Below are 15503 nucleotides of genomic sequence, written 5' to 3' on the forward strand. Positions count from 1 at the left end.
ATGGCCGCCGCCGCCGCAGCGCGCCGCGGCCTGACCGCGCTGCTGCTGGGCCGCCGCCCGCCGCTGCCGCCCTGGCTGCGCCCGCCGCCCGCCCGCAGCCTCCCCATCGCCGCCGCGCTCGGGCCGGGGCCGGGCGCGCCGCGGGCTGCCGCTCCGCTCCGCGCTGCCGTCCGCAGCTACAGCCAGGTAGGGGCCCGCGGCGACGGGGCCTAAAATGGCGGCGGCGCGCGGCCGGGGGGGACGGAGGGGACCCCGCCGGGCCGCAGCCCGGGACGGAGAGGGGCCTGCGCCGTTGCGCGGCAGTCGGGCGGTCCCGCGTCCACTTTGTGCGGGGGGGAGACTGCGGCCCCCTCAGCCTGCGGGAGGGGCGGCCGGGCCCCGGGCCCCCGCCGGCGGGGCGGCCTGCGCCATGTGCTGCTCCCGTCCCTTCCCCGCAGGGCCCCGCACCGCGCACCTGCCGCAGAACCTGAGCGCGGCTGGGTGCCGCTGCGGGAGCTGCGCGCTGCTGCGTTTTAATGCGGGGTGAGGATTGTTTTTTTTTCTTTCTTTCTGGTGACAGGTTACAGATGTGCCATCCCAGGAAGGTCACCGCTCGGAGGAGGAATCGGAGCCGCCCAAGGCAGAAAGTGATGTCTTTCTCATCAGGGCGCAAGGATTCCCCTTCTCCTGCACCGAGGAAGACGTGCTTTCCTTTTTTGATAGTACGGGAGCTAATTTTCCTGTGTAACTGTTCAGTGTGGTGTTATTGAACCCAGTAGTTAATGATTTGTTAACAGAAAAAATTCAAAGGTTGTTAGAGAAGGATCCGTTTTTAATATTTCTGCAAAATTATTCATGATTTACACATGTGAAGCAAAAAATCAACTTCTGAACTCCTGGACAATGACTAGAAAATCATCCTTACAGCATTTTATATTTAATTGAGCAAGTCTTTTCCTTTTTAGTGTGTGTCTCCACAGTAAAGGCAGTCCCAATTCAAAGTGGTTCCTTCAAAAACTACTAGGGTTGGCTTTTTTCCCAACTCCCCTTTTTTAAACAAACTGGAGTGATTTTTTCTTACTAGTTTAAACCTCAGTGTTGCTTTCTGATCCTAATTAATAGGCTTGTGCATATCTTTGCAGGGGTGATCCCTCCATATTGTAATAGTATGATGGATCCTTCCAGAGTAGACTAGATAGTCAGATCCAAGTTATTAAATGCTTTAATAACCTGCCAAACTAAATTAAGTCATTTTGAAGTCCATGGGGAAAGAAACGTAGAGCAGGCAGAGTATAGCTGTGGAGACTGAAAGACTATAGCATTTGTTGTTGATTTCACATAACCCAGAAACAAGTTTATCAACAATATGAGAAAGTGTGTTATCCAGGTATACAGCTGTGGAAGCTAATGGATGTGAAATCAGTTTCTTGTCTGTGATAAGCATTGTACGTTAGAGTTAAGGTTAGGAATAGGAGTCTCCTATCCTGTGCTTCAAGACAGTATTTTGCACTGCTGAGTGGAATAACTCTATGCAGAATATTCAGTTTTCATCTGCACTCAGAAGACCCCCATGTTTGATGCAGGTGCATATGTTTCTGTATCGTGTGTTCCTTGATTTCTAGGCTGTAAAATTCGAAACGGTGAGAACGGCATACACTTCCTCTTAAACAGGGATGGGAGACGAAGAGGGGATGCCTTGATCGAGCTGGAGTCAAAAGCAGATGTCCAGAGAGCGTTGGAAAAGCACCTGAGGTATATGGGCCCACGCTATGTGAAAGGTGGGTTTGAAATGATGGAAGTTATACTGGAATAAAACTCATGATGAGTGAAGAAGAACTGCTGGAATAAAGCGGGCTGGTGTGGAGAGGTGCAGGGTGTGGAATGGAGAAGCAAATTAGCCTACAAGATACTATTAAGCCAAAACTTCTTAGGCTGGACTGCAAAAGCAAAGTGGCTTGTGCAGTGAGGGGCACCATTGCAGGGCCATGGTGTGTGGGGTCGGGGAAGAAATGTTACAAAGGTTTGCAGGGGGAAAAAGCTGCCTTAGAAGAATGCTTGCAGAGTGCCACCTTTTAAGTACCACAAGGGAAAACATGTTTTGTGCCTGTATTCATTGCAGTTTTTGAAGTACACGATAGTGATGTAGAGGGCTTACTACAAAATCTGCGGGATGAGTCACAAGCCATGAATGATGGAGTTGTACTACTCAGAGGCCTTCCATTCAGCTCCACTGAGGAGGATATTGAAGTTTTTTTCTCAGGTAACTCACCTAGTTTGTGCTCTGTAGTTACGAGGAGTCTGCTTCTCCAAGTTGATGCTTAGCTAGGCTGTTGTTCCTCTAAGTGAGAAAAGCAAAAGCACATGAAGCCTTGAACACCTTAAACAGTACAAGGAGTTGTTCTCCCCCTGCAGCTAGAAGTATCTAAAGGTTTCTGAACATGCTTTTGGCTCTGCAAGGCATTCCTGCACCTTTAACTTTCTGCAGGTCTAACCTAAGATCAGTACGTGCAGCACTTTCACAAGGGTCGGGGAAGGAAAGAGGAGGAACTCAGATCCTGTTACCTGCAGTTGGATTGCTACCAGTGCATAATTTGGCAAAGTTAAGAGGGGGAAAAATGCCTGTGTGATAGTTACAGTACAAGTGAATGCAGTGTGGGTATTCACAGATGTATAATCATGACAGTTAGATCATGTATGCCACTATTAAAACTGTTAACAGCAACGTTTTTTTATTTATCAAAGTTAACTGCACCAGTTCTCAGCTGAGAAAGTATTGCACAGTGTGTGTGCGCATGCTCATGTCCCACACTCGGTGTTAGAGCAGTCCAAGTGGTTGCTTACTGCATTCATTAGGAAAGAAACCTTTCTAGGTTTTGCAAAATAAATTGGGAGTTCTTTAGATAAAGTTTAAGTTGCAGACTAAACCAAAACCTGTTCTTCCCCCTCAACTTCTTCCACTCCAGGTAGGCTTGCACAGAGTCCTGTAGCACTAAAGCTCATAATAACCACCATCACGCCAAAAGCAGAGGCCACCAATAGTAAAGTTTTCAATTGATAACCAGTAGTTCAGTATGTTTGAAGGCATCTAGTAGCAAAGTTACCACAGTGAAGATGACTAAGGCAGCATTTTGGAGCAAGCATTTCCATTTCTTGAAGAGCTTGGGGAGACCTTTTGAGAAAGTAACAAGATGCAGAGGTATGCAGAAAGGCATTCCTGAAAAGGTAAGTGTAGGAGCTCAGCATAGCAGGTACTCTGTATCATGTCATACACAGCTATTGACTGGATTACAGGCTCCCTTAGAAGGTACTACATACTGGGTTTTAAAGAGATGGGGAAAAAATTACCATAATAAGAATTTCAAGAACATTTGTGCTGTGGACTTCCTTGTTGTGTAGAACTTGGATTCACTTGTTTTCATAGTTACTTGAAGCCTCAAGTTGATTCATTATTGGCAATTAAGCCTTCTGTGAAAACTAACTTCAGTAAATTGAAGTTAAAAAAAAAAATTAAAAGTGTGTAGGCCGGCATGAGTAGTTGGTTCAGATCTATTTAACTGCCTGATTAGTTTGTCAAAAACCAGAAGAGTAAGGGAAGAAATGTCTCTTGAGCTGTGGCACAAGTTCCTGACAACATAAATGCCTTTTTCTCCCCACCCTTCCATAGGTTTGAAAATAACTGACATAGTTTTTGTTTACCGGGGAGAAAGAAGAACAGGAGAAGCTTTCGTGCAGTTTGCAGCTCCGGAAATGGCAGCTAAAGCCCTTTTACGACACAGGGAATATATGGGAAATAGGTAGGTGCTTCACTGAGGTTCACGAGCATAGAAGAACATGGTATGAAGCATGCTGTGTGACTTACAGCTTGCATCTTACCAGGTGAGGTGGCTAATCTTAGGCTATCCCATACTCAGATTATTATTAAGGAAACTTCTGCCTGTGTTACCCTTAAAAGCTAGAAGCCAAACTTCAGATTCAAGTTTCTGTAGAAATAAGCTAAATCTTTCTCACAGCGGTGTCAGGGTGTTATTTTGTGGCTTAAAACTTTTCTTTTTAAATAACACCCTCTGAAATAGTCTGTGTAACTTAAGTGTTACTTCCTCTAGTGATGTTTTCTTTAGAACCTTGACAAAACTAGAGAAAATACAATGAAGCCTTTTGCAGGCTTCCATGTGCTGCAGAGGCACTGTCGGCGCTTGTAGCTTAGAGGAATTTGGGGCCTCTCAGAGAAAGTCGTAGTTCTTTGTAAGTATTCCTGAAGGCACCTCAACAAAAATGGGGCTATAGCATTCAGAGCGGGGAAGACTAGATAGATACCACCTACTCAGTCACAAGTGCACGAGGATCCTGCGCCTTCCACAGACATTTGCCCTGCCAAATTTCTCCCCTGTTCCCTGGTGCTTTCTGCAGTTCTGGCAACCCTCACCCTTCCCTCCAGCCCAGTACCAGGCAGTCAGTGTCTGGTAGACACTGTCTTGGAGAGTTCATTGTACAAAGCACAGCTTAGCACTCGCCTCCAGCTTGAATCCATTCCTGATGTTGATTACTATTACTGGCCAACACCATACAATCATCATCCTCTTCAGCAACCACTTCCTCCTTTCTCAGGAATCTGTGTTTAGCTACTTTCTTCCAGAGCACCGAGCCCTGTGCCACACACATCACTCACAAGAGCCTCTCTTTTCTCCAGTAGAAGCATATACCACTTTTTCCCAGAATCCTGAGCTCCACTCAGGAAAAAAAAACCTGTTTGCTTTTAACCTGTTGAGGTTTCTAATCTGTAACAACCCATGGAGTTCTCTTTATGAATACCAGATAGCTCCAAACCTTACCGCTCTTTCCTATAGCAGCACCTACTTCCTTTGCTCTGTTTCCTTATTTCCTGTTCCCAGTCTGCATTTCCTCAAAAGAAAACAGCTGCTCTGTAGGTGTTCCAAATAATTGAATTAACTGAGACACTTCCCTACCCTCCAGTAGAGATTAATTTTCAATCTGCCTTTAATTTTTTGTTTGTCACAATTGAACAAGAGCTGATCTGACTCACCCGTCTGACCTCCTGTGTTTCTGTGTGATTAGCCAAGAAATGGAGTGGTTTCCAAAACTACTGTGAGCTTGCTCTTGTTCATTCTTCCTGGGCTGTCAATTTTATCCAGAAATGTCCTGCAGCTGTGTACAGTACCAAGCGTGGGTTCATGGGGGCTGAACTGTAAGCTCTGTCAGTCTGTACGTGGGGTTACTTCCTTTATCATAGCCTCTCTCTTCAGGAAGGGAGGAAAGCCTCCTCACTTGGATGTCCGTATTCTTGATGATATTATTCCTTCAGTGCTGTGGAAATTGTCTAGTTTAACACTGCTGATTAAATCTGTGTGAGGCCCACCTGGCACCGTTGCCAGCTCTCTGAAAGATGAGCATGGGCAGCTGTGAGATAAGGGGTTCTGGGGCAGATGGATAGAAATATAAGGCATTATGATGTTATACTTTGACTAAACGGGCAAATAAGAGTTTGTTGTTGGTTTGTGCTTTTTTATTTTGCTTTCTGTGGTGTAAGTGGGATCTTGCTAGAGTCCCTTAAAGTTATATTACATATTGGTGTATTGTACCCATGATTTTCACACACCCCATCACATTTTATCCTGTCAATTTCATAGCAATATGTAAAATATTACAGCTCCACTGAAGGATTTAACACAACCTTGTGCATCTTCTGTGTCTGCCTGTTTCAGTAATGTGTTTTGGGGTTGGGTGTTGTTTTAATTTGGGGTTTGTAGATATGGGAGTAGTGCAGTTTGCAGAGATGCAGTGAGGGGAAAACAGCCTCACATACAGGGCTGCTCAAAAGGGGTGCATACTGCTGAAAGAAATAGAAAACATTTTTCAGAGGAAACAAATCTTTATTTCTGCGACAAAACAGAATTCTGGCTTGAAAGCGATTGATAGTACTGCTCCAAGAACTTTGCATAAGGCTGGAAACTAAAGACTTTGTCCAGACCAGCCTGGTAATCTGTCTCTGAATATGTGGGTTTATACAGGAGAGTGGCTGTCACTGCGAGTTGGAAAGGGCTTCCAGAAACACAACTGTGCAATTTAAATGAATTAACTCTTCAAAACCATTGCTTGCCGTACCATGGCTCTCACACCCAGCACGTGAGCAGAGCTGAGACAGGAAAACGTCCTGAAGGTGCTTTCACAAAATCTTGAGTTCTTTGCAGAGGCGCAAGGTGTGCCATGTACTCTTTTCCTTTGAATTCTAGATACATAGAAGTGTACGTGAGTAGAAAGCATCAAATGCAAAGGCATGTGCCTTATGACAAGCAGATGGTGACCTACCCCAAAGTGAGAAAAGAACACGAACCCGTTTCTGAAGAAAGGGGATCGAGTGACATGGGAAGCTCTGATGATGAAAGAGAAAATAGTGAGTCCCTCCTGGCTGCACGTGTTCTTTGAGGCCCCTGCATGTTACCCTGATTGTCTGCTATGAGCATGACCGCGCGTGTGTACATCTTTCACGCGAGGGAGGTGACAATTGCAAGCGTTAAAGATGTTTTTTCCTCTATTCCACAGAATTGGGCAGGGAAGGAACGGAAAGCCCCAGGCAGGTTTTAGAATCTGGGAACATCTCATCACCGCTGCCCTTTGTCCACGTGAGGGGTTTTCCTACCCAAGCTAGCACCCAAGACATAATAAATGTGAGTAACAGTAAAGCTGTGAATGAAATTCGGTTGTCTTTACCAATGGAAATCCTTGATTAATTGTTACAAATGATGTGACTTCAGATTTTTAATTTATCTGTCTCTGTGTTAGTCCTCAGTGCTGCATGGCTTCAGGCTGAATGTGTTTGGAAACCTGAGCTTGCCCAGGGTTACAGGCTCCCCGTGGGAGCCGTGGCCACACGGGCACAACAGTGATATGCTCGCCTCCATAAATAAGAATGGATCAAAACTTGCTGGGCTGTCTTAATATGCGTCGCTTTGACTTGACTAGCTATGTATAATCTTAGCTAGAATTCAGAGTAGCTGACTGTACAAAAATTAATTTCAGAATCTTTTTACTATCAATTTTACTTCATTTTCGTAGTCTACAGCATCACAGAGCGAATGTACCTGCACTTAAGACTTAGACATGTACAGAACATGTGTGCTGTGTGAGGATTTTTGTTCCTGTCAAAAATTACTCTGCCAGGAGCTTGCGGAGGGTGGGAGACTGCATGCCCTGAGACAGGTGACTTGGGTGTACCTCAGCATCATGTAGATGGAGAAGGGGGGCCTTTTGCTGCTCAGGAGCTCAGACTCCCCACAGCTGCACAGGCTTTATGAGTAAAACATTTGAGTTTCTCGGTAATAGGGTGTGTTACTGTTCTGTTGTTTCTTTCTCACCAAACTCTCTTGTGTGCTGCCTTTTCAGTTTTTTGCTCCACTGAAGCCCACAAGGATCATGGTAGAATACGACTCCGATGGAGATGCCACAGGAGAAGCGGATGTACATTTTGAGAGCCAAGAGGACGCTGTTGCTGCTATGGCCAAGGAGGGGTCACAGCTGCGTAAGTAAAGAGGAGGGCGTCTTGCAACCCCGAGACTCAGATCCTCCGGTAGTTTGGCACAGCTTGTCAAGCTCCTGTTAACAGCCGGTGCAAAAGGCTTGTCTTAAGTGTAGCTTTCCAAATTACCCTGTAATGTGACATTGGCTTTGTGTGAAAAAGAAAAAAAAAAGAAAAATGTAACACAAAGAAGTCGCTGAACACAGACTGCCTCTCTCACGTTGTTCCCCAGAGTGCAGTGCCATTGAATTATTCCTGAATGAACATCCAAAGGCAAAACAAGACTGCTGACAGTGGCACGGGCTCAGATTTGGTAAGCGCGTCCTTCTTCTCTGTTGTTCCTGTTCCATTTTTAGCAACATATGCCTCAGGCTTGCTATTTATGCTGCTGTGGATTTCAGCTAGCTTCAAGGCTAAAATTTAGAGTGGCTGAAGGGAATCATCATGGCTCGTCTGAGGTCAGGCATTGAGCCGGGACCTTCTGGCCTGCGAATCCAGAGTCCATGGGTAAAAGCCCCGCGGTGGAGGGGCAGCAGCTCCTCCCTGAGGTTACAGCCAGGGCGAGCAGAGGTTGTTGCTGCGCTGCGCAGCAGCTTGCCCTGTCACAGCTGAGGCCTGCTGGAGCGTGCAAGAGGGTTAGTTTTTTTGTTGTTGTTTTCCTCCTCCCCTTAAAATGCTGCTAGTGTGATTGATTGAAGGTTCTGATGGGGTTGTATTCCCTGGCATGGAAGAGGAAATGTGGCTAAACATTTTCCATGGCTGTGGATTGACGGTAACTGGTCTTGTGGCTGGGGGTGGAATAGTGCTTACCATTACAGACAACAGAGTTTTACATTCTTCAGTTGATACACTGGAGTAATGTTCTTCAGATTTGTTTGGGTTCCCCCCCCCCCGCCATTCATCCACTTTCTCAGAAGCAGGCCAGTGGCCTAGCTACATGCAGTAGTAAACCGGTTTTTAATGCAAACAGGTTGCAATGTTTTTCGTTATTTTAACAAGGGAAGGAGGTGTCCTGTGCCAGGACAGGTTTTGGGTTTGGTGTTTTTTTTTTGGTGGTGGTGTGGGGTTTTTGTTTGTTTGGGGTTTTTCCCTTCACAGAACCTGCATCTCTCTCCTTGCCACATGTACTAGAGAAAAATTGCAGGGTGCGAGCAAGAGGGAGGTGGCCCTCCCGCCGAGGCAGGCACAGCGCACCGTGGCAGTTCTTGCTGCTGTGACACGATCAGGTCACACTCCGTACTGAAAACACAAGGTAGCCCTCCCTGCTGCAAAAGAAGGGCAGAATGTTTGTACCAGCAGAGAAGTTTCCTGTGACTTCTACAGAAGGCCCTGGCCAACTCAGAATGCTTCCATGAATTCCCTTCTGTCCTGCCCCCCCTCCAGCTCTGAATTCCTGGTCTAGGCTAGGGATAAGCTCTGGGGACAGACTGAAGATGCGCGCTTGCTGTGACCTGCATCCCATGCAGCCTCCCAGCCGCCCTGGCACAAGGAACATGCGGAAGAGTTTCTGGCCCCTGCACTGGACTCGGCCCCAGCAGAGCTAACCCCCCCCCCACCTCCCCGTGTGTGCGTACTGCAGCCCGACATGGAAGTGTCTCACCTGCTGTAGCTCTTCGTCTCACCTCACCTTTTGCGGTGAGGTCTTTTAGTATCGCTGAATTCTACTATTCTATTATTGGAGACAGTAATTTGGAATATAACGCCGTGGTGCATTTGAAAAAAAGGAAAACAACAAGCTGCAGCAAGGTAGTGATTTTTCTTTTTCCTCTTCATTTTAGGCCGAAGCGAACACATTCCGTGGGCATGAGCGTAAAGATCGAGTACGAGTGTCGCTGCTCAATGACAAGGATAAACTGTAAAAATTTAGTGTTGTGTAAAAGCATGTAATAAATTGTGTTGCCATACTTTGGAAAGATTGTCTGTTGCAAAAGCAGAGGCAGCTGTACTCGAGGAATGGCAGATGCTGCAGGACGGAGCAGTTCTTGTCTCCAACTGCGCAATGGTGTACAAAGCATCAGTGAAACACCAGCATTGGCAATTAACAAAACCAGAGGGCTTCAGGCTCCTCGTGCAGAAGTCAGCAGGCGCACAGTGTAGTACAGCTGAGACCTTATTCCTCCAACCATGCTTCTCGCAGTCTGCGCAAGCACCCGTCATCCGTTACCGGTTGTGAAACGCTTTCATACGCACAGCCAAAGCAGCGCGGAATGGAAAGACCACTCAGGACGCGGGATATGAGCAATCAAGTTTTTATTACTGTGTGGAACAAAATGAACATCAGAAGTGCCCTCCGCTCCCCCCAGGTGTCAGCCCACGGTCCAGCGTTACAAGCAGTACTTGAGCAAACATCCCTTGCACATTTGCAGCGTCACAAAGCACAACAGCCAGTGCTTACAGGCAGAGACATTCACTGGAGCCGGAGACTGCACGAGAGAGGTGACGGAGACAGCTGGCAGCGCACACAGGCTCACTCTGACCTTTCTAAATGCCAGTTTCCATTACAGCCACCAGACCTGTATTCTGAAGGGTTCCCTGCCTGTTCACAGAGCTCTCCTGTGGCCTCAGAGGACCTGCTCAAGAGCTGCCTGCTTCTCCTGTGAACAACAGTCACAGCCTTCACTTCCAGCAAGCAGAGCAACAGCTGCTCCTGCTGGGACAGTTGAAAGCTGGGCACAGGTCACAACCAAGCTGTCCCTTCGGCGCTGCAAAATGCTGGACATACCAGCATTAAAATTATTTACATCAAGTGCCTGGGTTCCAGTTTAATCCTTGAACGTGGAAATTGCTTGGGTCACACTTTCTCCCAGTCATGTTGGGTTTGGGTGCAGGAATTTGGTATCTCATAAATGTGTACTGTACGTACACAAAACTATTAACACTAAATTCAGCATCTTCTCCATTCATTTCTGGTATCTCACCCCTCCAAAGCAGTGTGCCCACACTTGAATTCTAGGCTTTTCCTGTTTCAACACTGTTCACAACTACTAATCTACTTTAAGGGATAGCAGCAAGGAAACATATCTGGTAACTACCATGAGGGGAAAAACAGAGCAGAAAAAGTAAAACTGCTTAAATTTTACCCCCCCGTGAGGTGCTTTTGCTCTGAAGGGCACCAAGAGGAGCTGGAGAACTTGGGTGGCTGAACACACGGAGGCCTAGAGGGAACTAGAAGAGAGTAACTCCTGGTACAAACTAGCACCAACCACGTAAATAACCTCAGCTGCGACACACTTTTTAACGCGATTCCAGCCAGTCTAATGAATAGAAAACCCCCTCTGAGGAATTAAACCACTAACCCCTAATAAAATTGTACAAACACAAATGCATTTGTCACATACAAAGACATCAGTTTTCTATGGGCTACAAAACATTCTGTGGTCTTAAAGACTGAAGTAAGCTTCCAGTAGAAAACAGACCAAACACTACCATGATACGCGACGTGCTTCATGAGGAAGCCACCACCGCTTCTGGAGTAACAGGCAACACCTTGAAGTAACAGCAACAAAGAAAAATGTAGCATCAACTGTGAAACCTCTTTAAACTGTGTTTCAAATTAGTTTCTAGTAGGTGAAAAGCATTCCCATGTCATCTCACCTCATTTTGATCTAACAACCAAAAAAGTGAAATGCCAGCTTTATCACAATAATTTTTTCACATGCACAAGGGGGAGAGGTGGATCGAAGTGGCCCTAAACCTTCTGTGTCATACCGGGGAAGCCAGTTCCCCCCGCTACCACACCAAGATCGGAAGGTACAGTTACACCCTTAGCTTTGACCACCATTGTGTAGTCAGAAAGTCACAGTGAGGGTCTCCAAGAGGAAGGTCAGAGATGCCCTAAGGCACTTCCATGCCAGATCAGTGCAGGTCGTCAGTTCTCCCATCGTGCACGCCTCAAAAGCACCTACACCCTCACCCCCCAGCCCCTAAAATACAGAAGGAGAACTTTCACAGCTTTGTTTTATTTTTTTGATACTGATTAGCATAGCAAGCCCACAGCCAGAGGGCTGTGCCAAAGAAATGAGCTAGAAAGCGTTCACTGGTGTCTCACCCGGCCTTCTCCCACCCAGCACTGATGTGGCACAGTTGAGCCAGATTGTCACAGGCAATGAGGAAAGGGGAAGTGGTATTTCAAGTGCAGCCAGACATGAAGATTAAAAATGCTCCCGTTCTACTTCCAGTGAGCCTCTGCTTAGCAGCAGCACGCTTTCACACCACACACTTGAGGACGAGACCGTTGCCGACTCGCACACGCAGACACGTGTGCACATGCAGAGCTCTGTTTTGGGCCAGGGCTCTCTGTTCTCACTGCGCCCCGGGGCTGCCTGGGCACACCCTGGGGATAACTTCTTGTGATGTTGCCAGAGCAGTTCCCCCCAGCACAAGCTCAGGGCTGAGAACAAGCAGATTTTCGTATGGGAAAGGCTCAGACTGTTGTTTTAGTCACAAGAGACGGTAAACACCATGAAGCTGCCTCCCCTCTGACCTCCAAAGAACACAGGCAAGTGTCGTCTCTTCCCACTCCCCCCAAACAACTCCAGAAACCGTCATCACCTACAACCCTTTTGCAGTCACCTCTCTACAGCCCGTCCCCTACAAGGGACTGGTTGAATACTGCTGGATGAGCTGCTGGTGACAGGGATTGCAGACGCGCTCAGGGTTAATACTAGATGGGAGGGGCAGCTCATTCGCTGAACAGGCTTCACAGAAGATGCCACCACAGTTCTTGCAGATGTTCTGTAACGCAGGAAGAGGACAGAGAAATTAAGGAGATGCTGAAGACACAAGCAACACAAAGAAACTTCCATTTTCTCTTGTTATCATTCTGTCAACCTGAGTCCTCTGCTAGGCTAGAGAAAGATGCTCCAAAACCTCTTCTTCCCCTCTGAAGACCAGAAGTTTGCTCCTGCGCTCAGGACCAGTTTATAGGTCAAATGAGAGTAGACGAATGCTTGTAGTAAAGCAGGTAAGAGTTACAAATAATGAACCATTCAAATTTTAATTGACTCGGCCTACTAAAGCATTTTGTCACAAGAGGGGCACAGGTATATTTTATAGCCATATAAATACACTGGAACAAGTCTTGCCTGGATGAGTATTTAACTGTGCCCATGCATTTGGAAATGTATCGAAGTCAGATATAAAGCTGTGGCACTTGCTTTGCCTTGATCTCACAAGTTTTCTCAAACACAGAGGAATGGGAAAGACCAGGAAGCCTGCATAGAGTTCCCAGAGGGTAACATGAGAGGTTAATGGTGTGACTGGTGGGGGGCATTCGGCCTCCCCTTCACTGCCTGTTCTGAGCATCACAGTACCGTGGTGTTGGGGAGGACAGGGCTGGCTTCTGAGCGCATCGAGGAACGCCGGCTTCGCAGGCGCTGCGGAGTGGGCTGGCTCGGGAGCAGCTGTTTACTCTGGCAAAATCCCTAACTGCCAGACACGGCTCTGTGCCAGGCACACCCGCAAACACTGCTGCCGCTGGGAGCCACTGCCCGGAACAGCAGCAACTCATCACCGGTCAGTTGGCCAGACACGGCCTCCCCGCAGAAGCCTGGAAGCTTCCTGGTCAGGTAACCTTGCTGTGCTCCCCAGTCTCCCCCCCAAAAAAATTTCCCAGGACCTATCTGGAACCGAGGCACTGGTTCACCTCTACCCAGGTGCAGAGGGCAGACCCCTGCGCACCTTGTGCCGAGGAGCCAGCCGCCCCGGCACTGCCTGATGGGAATCCTCCCAGCTCCCCTCCGTCCTCGGCTCCGCAGCAGCCTTTTGGTTCAGGTCTTGGCCGGTCAACCAGGGGAGAACACAACCCAACGCCACCTTCCAGCTGCCCCCTGAAGTACTTGCACCAGTGTGACCAGGACGCCTGCTGCACAGACAGCAGCTTTATCAGCATTGTCACTTGTTCCCTTGCAAACTGCTCCTCAGCATCAGTGGAGGAAAGCATCTGGATGAAGGCAGCACGCCCACTGAACACCCTTTTTGGAAACTCTTCTGTAATCCCTCTAGATTCAGACTGTAAAGCAGTGAGGAAAGCAAGGGGTGCTTAGCCACAAAAAAGAGTAAAAGTAAGAGAAAAAGGCGAGGTGGTTTAAGTGGAGAAATAGCAAACAAGCATTAACACCTCCTATTCTCACTTCTGACTGATCACAGGAAAAAAAACACTTAGCTAAGAAGGGAAGAAGCTACTAAGGGGAAGGAAAAAACAAACCACTGAACACAGAGCAGAGTGGGGAACCCTCATGCAACCACTGTTTAACAAGTTTACTTTGAGGGTAAAGTGGACTTCAGAAAACGGCTCATTTTGTCCTAAGTCACCAGGAGGACATCTGTGCTATTCAAAAATGAAAATCAGAGGAAACGCACATTCACCAGCTGACGGAGATGACAGTACAAGGCCTCAGTGGTACCTTTTTTTTGCTTTGGCTGCTTTCTTCCTGGCAGAGCTGGCAGATCTCGGCGTTTCCGGGTCCTGGCAGCTGTTCCTGAACCCCAAGTAAAAACCAAGACATTCTGCTTTACACGCTTCCTTACATAGCACCTGCATTAGAGCTCTGCAGCTGATCCGCATCTTACAACGGGGAGGAAGACTTCACATGCTTGTGTTTTTAGCCCCCCTCTATTCACAGCATGCCATGCATTTGCAGGATGATCTACAGTTGCCCTGGCTACACCACAGGGCAGATGGGGAAGCACAGCATGGCTGCGTAAAACCAAGGACCACGCAGCTCAATTTTCAGGCTGAGACTACGGCTGCTGGCCCAACAACAAGGCGGGAATTAAACATCTTTTTCACTCTGAAAAAGAGCTGACAGATGCTGAAATTCCCCGTAGACAGGACACAACGCGAGAGCTGCAGCATCCCATTGGCAGTTAGGGGTCTAGCCACGCTTTGCCAGGCAGCCGGGGGAGAAAGAATGGATTCTGGTCAATTTGATATCAATGGAAAAAAAAACCAAAACAAACCAACCAGCCAAAACACTCCTCCAGCCTGCAGAGCAGCTGGGAAAACCCTAGCCCACACCAAGGAGGTTAAACACCGCCATTTTCACAAGCACTAAATTATATTATGTTTTCATTGTTCTTTTTAGACACCAACCCAGGAAAGGCATGGGGCAACGGACTAATAAAAGGGGTTAATATTATTTTTTGAAAAAACACAGTTGTGCTGAGGAGGCAAAATGAACTCACGTGGGTGCAGCACTGCCAACTAAAAGCCTTTCTAATGAGATAAGCAGCACTCTTCCACCAGGGAACGACTGCTGCTACGGAATCTACAGACAAAACCTCACCAAGGCAAAATGCGAAGGACAAACCTCAGTGCATTTGGTCAGGGAAGATGCTGCAGGGACCCAGGAGCTCCCTTAGTCCCCTTACCCTTCAGTATTTCAATGCAAGAAAGAATCACCAACCTGCTCTTCCTGTGCGCCGCTCGGTAACCTGCAAGAGAAGAACATTGTCACTTGGAGCTGGCACCTCAGTCACCGCTACATTTGAGAAAAACACCTGGACTATCAGAGAATTCCCTCATCCTGTTTTTAAAATCCTACCCTACAGATTTTTGGTTCTATTTCTTCAAAACCACGCTGCCAAGTCTGCTCGCGTGAGAGATGAGGTGTTCGTAAGCTTCGTCAAACAGTGAAGCAAAGAGGCAGTATGCGACCGCTGCTGTTCAGACATGCAGCACTCCTGGCAAAATGGGAAGAGCAGGAGAAAAACTCGCCAAACACCTTCAGAAGAGCGCATGAAAGGGAGCGTGAGCATAGACAAAAGTGTTTAGACCGTACAAACATAGTTTAAAACTAGCTTTAAACTTTATCAATGCAAAATGTTGGATCCCCTACTACTTCTGTGAAAAGGCAGTGATAATGCACTTTGAGGCCTTCCAAATAAATCGGCAGCCTGACAGTCACACTGCTTAAATAAACACTCAGGGTGAAATGGGGGTAAAAAGCATCTAAGGCCTGGAATGTTTTTCATATCTGGTAAAGCAGATTTG

At 47.3% G+C, this 15503-nt stretch overlaps 2 protein-coding genes across 7 annotated transcripts in view; one reads left to right on the forward strand and one right to left on the reverse strand.

The window, feature by feature from the left end:
- Positions 1 to 9414, forward strand: GRSF1 (G-rich RNA sequence binding factor 1). The gene is made up of 10 exons (XM_075420798.1): positions 1 to 186; positions 560 to 701; positions 1602 to 1757; positions 2099 to 2239; positions 3644 to 3773; positions 6228 to 6388; positions 6538 to 6662; positions 7378 to 7513; positions 7743 to 7823; positions 9289 to 9414. The coding sequence occupies exons 1-9, from the start codon at positions 1 to 3 to the stop codon at positions 7799 to 7801; spliced, it is 1236 nt and encodes a 411-aa protein (XP_075276913.1). The 3' UTR covers positions 7802 to 7823; positions 9289 to 9414.
- Positions 9415 to 9751: 337 nt separating this feature from the next.
- Positions 9752 to 15503, reverse strand: part of RUFY3 (RUN and FYVE domain containing 3) — a 56994-nt gene continuing 51242 nt past the window's right edge. For 5 of the 6 annotated variants that reach the window (XM_075420788.1, XM_075420789.1, XM_075420793.1 and 2 more), the window contains 3 exons: positions 14917 to 14944; positions 13915 to 13989; positions 9752 to 12244 (listed from right to left, as the gene is read on the reverse strand). In XM_075420788.1, the coding sequence (XP_075276903.1) occupies positions 12101 to 12244; positions 13915 to 13989; positions 14917 to 14944 (247 nt within the window). In that variant the 3' untranslated portion in view covers positions 9752 to 12100. Of the gene's footprint in view, positions 12245 to 13870; positions 13990 to 14916; positions 14945 to 15503 lie in introns of all 6 variants that reach the window. The other variant, XM_075420790.1, reaches the window with a different exon arrangement.

Source organism: Opisthocomus hoazin, chromosome 5, assembly GCF_030867145.1.
Source record: "Opisthocomus hoazin isolate bOpiHoa1 chromosome 5, bOpiHoa1.hap1, whole genome shotgun sequence".
Classification (NCBI taxonomy): domain Eukaryota; kingdom Metazoa; phylum Chordata; class Aves; order Opisthocomiformes; family Opisthocomidae; genus Opisthocomus; species Opisthocomus hoazin.

Bases quoted from the DNA above. Each gene is read 5' to 3' on its own strand.
- GRSF1 (XM_075420798.1), top strand. From the start codon at position 1: ATGGCCGCCGCCGCCGCAGCGCGCCGCGGCCTGACCGCGCTGCTGCTG. The intron at 702-1,601 runs GTACGGGAGCTA...CTTGATTTCTAG, and splicing joins CGTGCTTTCCTTTTTTGATA to GCTGTAAAATTCGAAACGGT. The intron at 6,663-7,377 runs GTGAGTAACAGT...CTGCCTTTTCAG, and splicing joins GCACCCAAGACATAATAAAT to TTTTTTGCTCCACTGAAGCC.